The sequence below is a fragment of the Tachypleus tridentatus genome, chromosome 6 (assembly GCF_004210375.1).
Source record: "Tachypleus tridentatus isolate NWPU-2018 chromosome 6, ASM421037v1, whole genome shotgun sequence".
NCBI lineage: Eukaryota > Metazoa > Arthropoda > Merostomata > Xiphosura > Limulidae > Tachypleus > Tachypleus tridentatus.
In genome coordinates, this window is record NC_134830.1 from 5,035,324 (window position 1) to 5,048,420 (window position 13,097).

At 34.7% G+C, this 13,097-nt stretch overlaps 1 protein-coding gene across 3 annotated transcripts in view; it reads left to right on the forward strand.

Moving 5' to 3' along the window:
* Window positions 1-13,097, forward strand: part of LOC143251870 (vasodilator-stimulated phosphoprotein-like) — a 70,790-nt gene that overhangs the window by 34,648 nt on the left and 23,045 nt on the right. For all 3 annotated transcript variants that reach the window (XM_076503175.1, XM_076503177.1, XM_076503174.1), the window contains 2 exons: window positions 7,374-7,669; window positions 8,434-8,519. In XM_076503175.1, coding sequence (XP_076359290.1) covers window positions 7,374-7,669; window positions 8,434-8,519 — 382 coding nt within the window. The remainder of the gene's footprint in view (window positions 1-7,373; window positions 7,670-8,433; window positions 8,520-13,097) is intronic.

Sequence of the window (13,097 nt, forward strand, 5' to 3'; positions counted from 1 at the left end):
CTTCTGACTCCTTAATCCAATATTTGTCTTTATAAAGATTCTCTTTTATCGACTCTCAGTTGCTTCATCTTCCCTTCTACCAGCTTGTTTTCTTTGTTTGACTCTCTCTCTCTCTTCACTTTCATCTTCTTATTAAATGTTTTCTTTGTCTATCCTCTTTGCACGCCTTCTTTTGGAGGTTTTCGTTATGATCCCTACAACTTGTTGCAAGAGCCTTAAACCTCAATATTTCTTTTTGTATCCCTTGCTGATATTTGTGCTCATGCAGGTTTTTGTCTATTTTAGCTTCATCTTGACTTTCATTCCTACATAATTCCCAAACTCAAGGCTCCTACTTTATGTCTTATGTTTGGGATTCTTTTTTCTTTGACCTTCAGTCTCTTGAATCTCTTATTTTAGTTTAGATATCTTTTTCTACTTTGATTCTCTCTCATGCCATTAGTCTGATTGTGTTATATTTTGATTTTTTAACTTTTTGCTAGCTGCCCTCCTTACTCTATTTTTCTAAGGCTCTCTACAGTGACCCTGAAAGCTTTACTGCAGAAGGTCAAATCTACCTGTTATCCACATTGACTTCAATTCCTTTCTCAATAGCTGTTTGGTTAATGTTGTTTCTGGTACTTGGTTAGTTCAAATTCCTTACTCACTGGAGTTATACTCTATCAGTCTTATCTCAGGAAACGTTTTAGTTTCTTTAAAAAACAACAACAAATATAGTTGAGACATCTCATCAGAAATCATTTTTTCTCATTCTGGTTATCTTGATACAGAATTTTACTCATCTGGTGGTCTTTTCTTGACATCCTTCTGAAGAGGATTGGAGATGAATTGTTTCTGGAACCACTTTTGTCTCTGGTTTTGTGGGAGTTCTTCATCTTTGCACATCTGTGGATGTTTTTTGTAAAAAACTTGTTAATGCTCCCCTTGAGGGGCTTTCTCTATCATTCAACTGTCAACCTCCTTTTTATTGTATTCCAGTTTTTTACTCTCCTCTTTAGGCCCTTTAATGCCTGGAAGAGGTTGTGTTCTCTTTCTAGGCAATGATAGGAGCAGAACAAATACATAACATTATCTGCGGTTTTACTCCAATCATTTAGTAGTTCCTAAAAAGATACAGGAATAGTTGTTAATTCTATATCTGTTGCATGTGAATCAATTCCTTGTCATTCTTTGGTTCAGGATGTAAGATTTCTTCAATCCAAGGTAGGTTGTGGATAACCAGTGTAGATGTTGTTTTTCATATTTCAGTTCCTTTATTTCTCCTTTTCTTCTACAGTAGTCAAGTTTCCTATCAAGTTAGCTACATCACTGTGGGTCAAGTGGACATTGTACTGAAAATCTACTTGTATGGTTAGCATTTCAACTTCTGTATCAACAGTTATCTCTTCTAACCTTATTTTGGGAGATATCTTCTGCCTCATCGTTACTTATGCTTTGGGAGTTTACCTATTTGTATTAGCTGGTTTACTTTCAATGTCATTATTTATCCATACTCACTATATGATTCCTTCATTTGTTGTATTAGCTGGTTAACTTTTGATGTCATTATTTATCCATACTCACTATATGATTCCTTCATTTGATATGTATTAGCTGGTTAACTTTCAATGTCATTATTTATCCATACTCAGTATATGATTCCTTCATTTGTTATATTAGCTGGTTAACTTTTGATGTCATTATTTATTCATACTCACTATCTGATTCCTTCATTTGGTGTATTAGCTGGTTAACTTTCAATATCATTATTTATCCACACTCACTATCTGATTCCTTCATTTGTTGTATTAGCTGGTCAACTTTTGATGTCATAATTTATCCATACTCACTATCTGATTCCTGCATTTGTTTTATTAGCTGGTTAACTTTCAATGTCATTATTTGTCCATACTCACTATCTGATTCCTTCATTTGGTGTATTAGCTGGTTAACTTTTGATGTCATTATTTATTTGTACTCACTATCTGATTCCTTCATTTGGTGTATTAGCTGGTTAACTTTTGATGTAATTATTTCTCCGTACTCACTATATGATTCCTTCATTTGGTGTATTAGCTGGTTAACTTTTGATATCATTATTTATTTGTATTCACTATCTGATTCCTTCATTTGGTGTATTAGCTGGATAACTTTCAATGCCATTATTTATCCATACTCACTGTATGATTCCTTCATCTGGTGTATTAGCTGGTTAACTTTCAATGTCATTATTTGTCCATACTCACTATCTGATTCCTTCATTTGGTGTATTAGCTGGTTAACTTTTGATGTCATTATTTATTTGTACTCACTATCTGATTCCTTCATTTGGTGTATTAGCTGGTTAACTTTTGATGTAATTATTTCTCCGTACTCACTATATGATTCCTTCATTTGGTGTATTAGCTGGTTAACTTTTGATATCATTATTTATTTGTATTCACTATCTGATTCCTTCATTTGGTGTATTAGCTGGTTAACTTTCAATGCCATTATTTATCCATACTCACTGTATGATTCCTTCATCTGGTGTATTAGCTGGTTAACTTTTGATGTCATTATTTATCCATACTCACTATCTGATTCCTTCATTTGTTTTATTAGCTGGTCTACTTTTGATGTCATTATTTATCCGTACTTACTATCTGATTCCTTCATTTGTTGTATTAGCTGGTTAACTTTGGATGTCATTATTTATCCATAGTCACTGTCTGATTCCTTCATTTGGTGTATTAGCTGGTTAACTTTTGATGTAATTATTTATCCATACTCACTATCTGATTCCTTCATTTGTTGTATTAGCTGGTTAACTTTGGATGTCATTATTTATCCATAGTCACTGTCTGATTCCTTCATTTGGTGTATTAGCTGGTTAACTTTTGATGTAATTATTTATCCATACTCACTATCTGATTCCTTCATTTGTTGTATTAGCTGGTTAACTTTTGATGTCATTATTTATCCATACTCACTATCTGATTCCTTCATTTGTTTTATTAGCTGGTCAACTTTTGATGTCATTATTTGTCAGTACTCACTATCTGATTCCTTCATTTGTTGTATTAGCTGGTTAACTTTGGATGTCATTATTTATCCATAGTCACTGTCTGATTCCTTCATTTGGTGTATTAGCTGGTTAACTTTTGATGTAATTATTTATCCATACTCACTATCTGATTCCTTCATTTGTTTTATTAGCTGGTCAACTTTTGATGTCATTATTTGTCAGTACTCACTGTCTGATTCCTTCATTTGTTGTATTAGCTGGTTAACTTTGGATGTCATTATTTATCCATAGTCACTGTCTGATTCCTTCATTTGTTGTATTAGCTGGTTAACTTTTGATGTAATTATTTATCCATACTCACTATTTGATTCCTTCATTTGTTGTATTAGCTGGTTAACTTTTGATGTCATTATTTATCCATACTCACTATATGATTCCTTCATTTGGTGTATTAGCTGGTTAACTTTTGATGTCATTATTTATTTGTACTCACTATCTGATCCCTTCATTTGGTGTATTAGCTGGTTAACTTTCAATGTCATTATTTATCCATACTCACTATATGATTCCTTCATTTGTTGTATTAGCTGGTTAACTTTTGATGTCATTATTTCTCCGTACTCACTATATGATTCCTTCATTTGTTGTGTTAGCTGGTTAACTTTTGATGTCATTATTTATCCATACTCACTATCTGATTCCTTCGTTTTATTAGGTGGTCAACTTTTGATGTCATTATTTCTTTGTACTCACTATATGGTTCCTTCATTTGTTTTATTAGCTGGTCTACTTTTGATGTCATTATTTATCCGTACTTACTATCTGATTCCTTCATTTGTTTTATTAGCTGGTCTACTTTTGATGTCATTATTTATCCGTACTTACTATCTGATTCCTTCATTTGTTGTATTAGCTGGTTAGCTATTGATGTCATTATTTCTCCATACTCACTATCTGGTTCCATCATTTCTTGAGTGAGCTTAGCCTTCTTCATATTTCCAACACATCAAGCTTCTGGTTTCTAAAGTTCTCTTCCTTCATGAGGAGTTCCATTGTCTTCTGTGGACTTTAGTTTTACTAGATTTGTTTCTTTCTAGGTGATGCACTCATTTATGTCCTCTTCAGTAGACTCTTGCAAATTATTTGACTATGTCCAGAGATCCACTAATTTCTCTCAACTCTCTCCTTCAATCTTTTCATTTCTTGCCGTCAGGATGGCTCAATCAAACCCATGAAAACTATCAGTATAATTTCACAGAAAAGAAAACTATAAATCAACTTCATATGAAAAGATATTAATTCTATAAACAACCTAAAACAAGATAACAACATCAAACTTCTAAAAGCAGATAAGGGCAATGCTATAGTTGTAATTAACACAAATGAATACATTAAAAAAATGAACATCTTATCAGATACAAACAAATTTAAACTAATAAACGCAAATCCAACAAAAACACACGAAAACCAATTGAACAAAATGTTACTACAAATGAAAAAAACTAACACAATCTCAGAAAACATTTATTCTTATCTACACAGGACCAACTTGTGCACATCACAAACATGTGGCTCTCCCAAACCTCATAAACTCAACTGTCCACTGTGACCAATGATGTTGACCTATGAATCATTTAACTATGTTAAATACATAAGCATTTTCTAAATATGTAACATCAGCCAGATCCTTTTACAAAGACTCTTTTAACTCTAAATATATTCTTAATCAACTAAATCATAAAGCCTTAATGGTCAGTTTTGATGTAATCTTCCTCTTTACAGAAGTCCCAAGAACTGAAGTCTGCAAGATAGCTTTAGAACTTTATATCCAACCCATTGATACACATCCCCAGCAACCAAGTGGTAACCCTTATAGAATTCACTACCACCAAAACTAACTTTATGATTAATAACCAAAACTACCTATAAATAAATGGCCTAAGTATGGGGAATCCTGTGTAACCAGTTCTAACCAACATTTTTATGACACAGATTAAATCTCAAGCAATTTCTTCAGCCTTACACCCACTATTATACTGGTACAGGTGTGTTGATGATACAGGTACTGGATTCACATCTACAGAATACACGTAATTTTTTCAATCACATTAACTCGATACACCCCAACATGAAGTTCCTGTGAACAGGAAAAACTAACCAAATAGCATTTCTTAACCTCAATATCACTAGAACTGATACACAATTCAAAACAGAAATCCACAGAAAAATTACCCATACTGGATTATACATTCCCTGGGGCTCAGCACATAAAATGAAACAAAGACTTAACATATTAAGAAATCAAATAAACACAGCCACAAAGCTGTGCTCACCTTATAAAACTTATGAATAAATAAACAAAATAAAACAACACTTCATTAAAATCAATAATTTCCTCCACAAACCCTTGAAAAAATTAAATGCACTCACCTAGATCAACAACAAAGAAACAACAATACTTCCCAAGATACAACAAACTACAAAATCTATAATGCTGTATACCACATAATTCTGGCATCAGAGGAAAAATAACCAACATTTGGAAAAAACTTGTAACCTAACACAACATTCAAGTAAACACCAGATTTATTCAAAAACCAGATACAAAACTGAAGTCCATACTATTTGAAAACTACACTGACGAATGTAATTTATAAAATATAATGCAATAACTGCCACGACTTTTATATTGGAGGAACAAGCAGAAAAATGGAAACTAGATTCAAAGAACACAAAAAAACATCTTCACACAGTTTTGAACACTGTAAATCAAATAAATACAAAACATAACCACAGAAAACATCCAGGTACTAAGTAGGGAAACAAATATAAACAAATGCAAAATCAAAAAAGCACTACTTATATAACAATTGACCAATATAAAGGAACATCTTTATACCTATACTAAATAATAACTTAACATACAACTGCAATGCCCCCTACAATCCCGTGTTCGTTTATACTCTCATCTCTGAGACAAGTGTCCGGCAACAGACAGTTGCAAACTCTCTCTTTGTTAACCTTAAGATGACCAAAGAAGGTCGAAACTTTGTTCTCTGCTTTATTAATAAAACTGTCAATTCCCCCACCACCTGTCGTGAGATACATTTTTATTTCAGTATTTCTTAGTGACTTCATCAAGGCATTTCTAATCAGTCATTCTTTTTTGTCTACTTTTTATGAACTGGAATCTTTATTTAGTTCTCAGATTTCTTACAAGTCCTCTGGATGAAATTCTTCTGGAGGATAATGTGAACAGTCACATACACCTCTCTGTCGTATAACATGTTCACACTGTAGTTTTGTCTCATTCTGTTTTCCATTATACAGTCATCTAAGGGGTGTTCTAAGCTGATGAAATGTTGACAGTTTTTTTACCCCTTACAAAAAGGGAACCCTCTGAGATGCTGTTATTGCTTCATATGAAATATTTCATTTTAAACTGTGCACCAAGTAGGGGTTAACAGATAGTGATAAACCTTTGTTAAAACTTAGTATAAATTAACAAGTGTATTGTCACATGACTGGGATTTCAGGTCTTCACGTTTCAGTGCTTTTCTCTTATAATTGTTATTAGTTTTCATGTAAGGAATCCCAGTTTTGCTCTATGGTAAGAGGTGTGTGAAATAGTTAGCTTAACACCAGAATTATAATATCATAATGTCAGTTTATTTACATATGATCAAAAACCTGTGCAAGTGTAAGTTAGTAGAACAATATGAGAAATTTGTTAATTAGAAGTCATGACAGTACTTGGTGTTTAGTAGTGATACAGAGGTTTGGGTTGATTCATTATTTTCAATAAATAATAAGATATGTTGAGAGGCCTTTGAGACAAGTAAGATAAAATATGCCTTGTTATTACTCTTATTGTCAACAGTATGTTTCCTGATTTGTTGTCTTTGGTAGTTAAAAGAACTCAAAATACTTCAAGAGTTATTGCTTTTGAGCCACTCTCTTTTTGTATTATGTAAATAGTTTACTTGGCATGGTCTGGTAGTCATGACATGACTTGTAATTTAAGGGTCATGGATTCGAATCCTACCACTCATAGTTTTAGCCTTGAGGAAGTTATGGTGTTATGGTCAATCCCACTTTTCACTGGTAAAGAGTAACCCAAGAATTGGTGGAGAGTGGTGTTGATGAGTGGCTTTTTCTCTAGAATATCATATGGAAATTAGGGATAGCTAGTGCAGCTAACCCTTGAGTATCTTTATATGAAATTCATAATACATTGAAGATCATTTTTATTTGCTGTTAAGTTTGTTAAGTCATTAATCAGAGTTTGAGAATATACAATAAGTTAAGCTAAGTTTGTGTTAAAAATTCATTTGCTTCAGGATTTAGTGAGTATTCATTAAACTTGTCTTTCTCTTTTCTATTAAAGTGGGGAACAGTCATCCACCTACCCCACCCCAACAGAATGGTCATCAACGTACTTCTTCGGGGCCTGCTGCTCCTCCAGCCCCACATCCTCCCCCCATGCCAGTAATGTCAGCTGTCCCTCCACCACCTCCGCCACCTCCTCTTAATGCAAAAGCTCCACCTGCACCACCACCTCCACCCATGAGTGGGGCACATACTTTGCCACGCACTGGTCCAAGTTCAGAAAGTGGTGGTATCGGGGGAACGTCGCTAGCAGTTGCACTGCAAGGAGCTAAACTTCGGAAAACTTCTTCCAAGGTTTGTTTTAAGAGTAACAAACAATTACCACTGGTTAAATTTTGATGATTTTTTTTTTCTAAGTTATTGTTCAGAGAAGAAATGAGAAACTGGTAATAACTGTTTTTGGTCAGTTTTCAAAGTGTGGTTTTCTATCAGATTGGGATGAAATAATGATCCTAACACAATAAGACTATTTTGTATTTCTGTCTTGAATGATGATAAATAAAACACAATCAACTCATACTATTAAAATATCATCGTAGTGGGAAACAGCATGTAAAGCACAACCTTTTTTTACTGTAAATATTCACAAAAATAAACATGTTTGAGTGTTACTTGAGGTGTGGTACATATATTTGTTTTTCTAACTAGAGTGTTACTTGAGGTGTGGTACGTATATTTGTTTTTCTAACTAGAGTGTTAATTGAGTTGTGCATGTATATTTGTTTTTCTGACTGGAGTGTTAATTGAGTTGTTGTACATGTATATTTGTTTATCTGACTAGAGTGTTAATTGAGTTGTTGTACATGTATATTTGTTTTTCTGACTGGAGTGTTAATTGAGTTGTACATGTATATTTGTTTATCTGACTAGAGTGTTAATTGAGTTGTTGTACATGTATATTTGTTTTTCTGACTGGATTGTTAATAGAGGTGTGGTACATGTATATTTGTTTTTCTAACTGGATTGTTAATAGAGGTGTGGTATTTTTTCCTGGTTTGAGGATTATTTGTTATGCTGTTAACGTAACTGAACTGACTTAAAGATTTTTTTATATAAAGAGTCCTGAAGGAGGAGGTAACTGTGAATCAGCTCGTCCTGGTCCAGTAAACTTAATGGATGAAATATCTAAAACACTTGCTAGAAGGTGAGACATGCTACCACTATAAGTGACATATATTTCTCTCAATTTAAATGCTTGCTAGAAGGTGAGACATGCTACCACTAGAAGTGACATACATTTCTCTCAACTTGTACACAGATTATGTATAATAATATTTCTGTTATGAACAAAGTATTTTTTGTGAACTTAAAAGTATTTGATAATTCAGAGTATAAAATCATATTTGAAATTGTTTGAATATGGTTCAGAGTTTTGTAATTTTTTACTACATGTTGTCCTAGGAATTGTTTTGACAGAACTATAATTGTTACAGTAGAATTCCATGAACTTATGAGTTGCCCTAGTTGCATTCAGTTACCATGAAATGTAAAATAAATATTGCAGTTTAGATTAGGCTTGGCATGGCCAGGTGGTTAAGGCATTTTGTAGTCGGAGGGTCGCTGCTTGGAATTCCCCTCCTACCAAACACTCTCGCCCTTTCAGCTGTGAGGGCATTATACAGTAACAGTTGATCCTACTATTCATTGGTAAAAGAGTAGCCCAAGAATTGGCAGTGGGTAGTGATGACTAGCTGCCTTCCCTCTAGTCTTACACTGCTAAATTAGGGAAAATGCAGATAGCCCTTGTGTAGCTTTACACCAAAATTCAAAAACAAACAAACACTTTGTAATGGCAGTCTTATTTAAATAAATACTTTAAGTGGTTTTAATATTAAATGATATATTAAGACAACAAGAGAGATATGTTTTATATGTCCTGTAAAATGATTTTAAGATAATTCAAAAGTCTGTTATCTTTCTACTCAGTTGTTGTGTTGTTACGATCATTATAAAAAAATTCTTGATCTCCGAAAACTTGGACCATTAAAAAGAAAAAAGTGTAAAATAGCCATAGTGGTTTAAAATTGTAAGTTTAAAGTTAAGTCTGCCATAGTAATAAAATTAATATTAATGAATTTGAGACTTAATATATTAATTTTTTTTTATATTGGATTCTCCTCTTACTTAGTCCTTTGGAAGTTTGTAGAAATTTAGAAAAACTTTACCTATTGTTATTAGAAGCAGAATCTATCTAGTAATTGGAAAATGCAACTAATGTTGGCTGAGCTTGTTAGTTTACTAACAATTGTTGTCTTTGTTATTCATATTTGTTTTTATTCTCATCAACTGTCTGTTATATTCACATTGTTTTGTTATTCTTGTAGAAGCTAAAGTGATATAATTTTAAAAATAATACCCTGTTTTTGTTAAAGGTCCTGTGAAGCTATGTAAACATATTTGTATGAGCATTATGTTTGTGCACTTTAATACCAATCTCAGTGCAGTTTATCTCAGTTTGTTTTTAGAATGAGTCTTCTATAGTGAACGTGTGAAATATACCAACTGAAGAACAAACCTATAATTTTTATTGAAATTATATATTTGAAATGGATTTAATAGTTTTTTAACCATATTAAGTGATGAAGATTTACATTTTACCATCAACTTTCATCAGCTGAGTAGTGATCAAGTTGGTGGTGAAAGATAGTATCATATTAAAGTTTGTGATCAACTTGGTGGTTAAAGATGGTATCATACTAAAGTTTGTGATCAACTTGGTGGTTAAAGATGGTATCATACTAAAGTGATTGATCAAGTTGGTGGTTAAAGATGGTATCATACTAAAGTTTGTGATCAAATTGGTGGTTAACAATGGTATCATACTAAAGTGACTGATCAATTTGGTGGTTAAATATGGTATCATATTAAAATGACTGATCAATTTGGTGGTTAAAGATGGTATCATATTAAAATGACTGACCAAGTTGGTGGTTAAAGATGGTATCATACTAAAGTGACTGATCAAGTTGGTGGTTAAAGATGGTATCATACTAAAGTGACTGATCAAGTTGGTGGTTAAAGATGGTATCATACTAAAATGAGTGCTGGGAATGTTTCATGCAGGTGTAGGATCCAGAAACAGGGACCAACTTTTAGTTGCTTGTGGTAGATATTTTTGAACAGGTGCACTACTTCTGGTGTGATATTGTTTTTCAAGGTGTAAGATTCAGAAATGGAGGTCTACTTTTAGTTGCATCTTAATCTGGATGCCTGTGTGGGATGAGGGATCCACCCAAAGAATGTTTTGTCTTTTCAGTTTACCTCTTATGGAATCTGAATGTCCACCCACATGTTTGTTGGGTGTGGTGACTCATGAAGGAGAGGAGTGGATCCTGGTGGCTGGAGGGTACAACCCCAACACATCACTTTGGACTTGATTCCAGAATCAGTTTGTTGGCCTCTAGGGCTAAGGTCATTTGAGTTCCAATATTGGTCATCCTCAGCAGACATTGTGGACTTTGTGTCTGATTCTGGTATTTGGATATAGTGTCAACAAAACTCTGGCATTGCTGCTGAGCCTTTTGTTTTCAGCTCTGTAGCACATACCCTCATAGAGCTTTATGGTGGGTTGGGTCAATGGACACCAAACTTTTCTAAATATTAAGATCTGGAGACATTCTGGTTGAAACAACAAAACCAGAACACACCAAGCTCCTTGAAGTCCAAACCTTTTGGGGATTTATCTATTCAGGTTACTCCCTGTGGTACCCTGAATACGTCTCAAGGAGTTACTGCTGAGAGAGATCTTAACATCCCCAAGTCGGAAGTTCTCGCTAGTTTCCCTAGTTGAGAAGTTTTGTCTGTGTAACATATCTCCACTCACAAAGATGGAGTACTTTGGCCTACCCACCTTCTCATTTTGACTTTCACTTTTCCACATTCTCCTTTGTCTTTAAAGGCAAGTTACTTACATTGTAAGGGTCAGACCTATATCCCTAACCTTCTCCAGTGTTTCCAGTACCAGTGATTTGGTCACTCTAAGACCTCCTGCCATGGTTCTTTGTGGTGGCAAATACCACAAGACTGATCTATATAACCAGGAGCCCTACTGCATCAACTGTGTGATGGCATGCACCTTTCCTATTCCCATTGTTGGTCTAAGTGGATTGAGAAAAAAAAAGATATGGTGTTTGAGGACTGTTTACAAGATGTCCTATACTGAGGCATGGACACTTTTGGCTTTCACTCTGACAAAACGTACACTGCTACTCTATACTGTACCACCTCGGTGGGTGTGCATATGAAATTTTCTGTGTTTTCTGAATATTTTTTTTACTCTTATCTTTAGGGTTTATTGCCAATTATGAAAAAGGCAGTTGACAGGTCTACATCAACTCCTGTCTCTGTCCCTATCTCTGTTTCTGGTGGCTGCTCAGGCCCTTCTCCATTGACCCCAAGGTGCAAAACCATTATGCAGTCATTAGACTCACCATCTTCTGAAAGAGATCTGCTCACTGAACCTTGAGCAGACCCCATGGTGGTTAATAAACTTCTGCCTTCCAAAGAGAAGTAGCATGGTTGTAAACCAGAGAGCTCTCTGGCCTCATTCTTCACTAAATAACAATATCTACACTAATACTGTGGAACTGTCAAGTCTTACATACCAACTTGGATGACATTAAAGCCCTGATTGATTCATACTGTTTGGTCTGTTTCTCCTTACAAGAAATTTCCTTCCATCCTGCTGATGCTGTCACCCTTTGGCAGTTTCCCTCTACAGGAAAGACAACTTGTGTGATGGCCGAACTCTTGGTGATGTGGCTACGCTGGTTGCACAGCATTTGCTCTCCAAATCTGTGCTGCTAGTCACCCCACTTAGCTGTGGCAATTCATTTCTCTCTTTTGGCCATACCATCACTATTTGTTCCAACTATCTGTCTCCAGGAGACCTTCCAACAATATCCATTTCTTTATAATTGCATCATTTATTAGTGAGCCCATGTCCACACTTGGCAGGTCAGGTTTCAAAGCCAGATGGAATCTTGGATTAAGTTCACTTCCAACATCTCTAGTTCTACCTGCTCCAAAGTTGTGCGAGACAAGATTTTGGAAGGTTGGTGGGTTATACATCTTCCAATTTCTTTGGCTGGGAAGTTGACAAAGGTGTCCTTAGCATCACTAACATCTTTAGGGAGGATTTTTCTTATCTTTTCATTTCTTGTGGTTTCCCATCCTTAGCACTTCTTGACCATCAAGACTAGGGCTGAAAGATCATCACCTTCCTTTTTGGAGGTGGGTTCTCAGACTACCATTGGCCATTTACCATGGTGGAACTCAATATTGCTCTTCATCTGTCTGGCAAGACATCAGTCAGTCCCAAAAGTTATCATTATGAGTTGATAAGACATTTTTCTCCAGCCCTTCTTTCTACTCTTGTGGTTGTTTTCAGCCAGATATCACAGAAGGACATCTTTCCTGATGCTTGGTGCCAGGTTATTATAAAACTCTTTTCTATGCCTAGGAAGGTTCACAAGATTCCAACAAACTATTAACCTATTACTTTGGTGAGCTGTCTTTGTAAAGTTATGGAAAAGATGGTCAATGATCATCTTGTTTAGTTCTTAGAATCAAGCATGCTCTTCTTGTCCACCCATTTTGAGTTCCAAAAATTCCATACAGAATTTACCACTAACTTTAGGTGGTGTCGTAGGGGGTGATGACACTGTCTTTCTTGACTATATTTAGTTTTTTAAGCATTGGCCTTTTAAAATCCCTTTAGCTT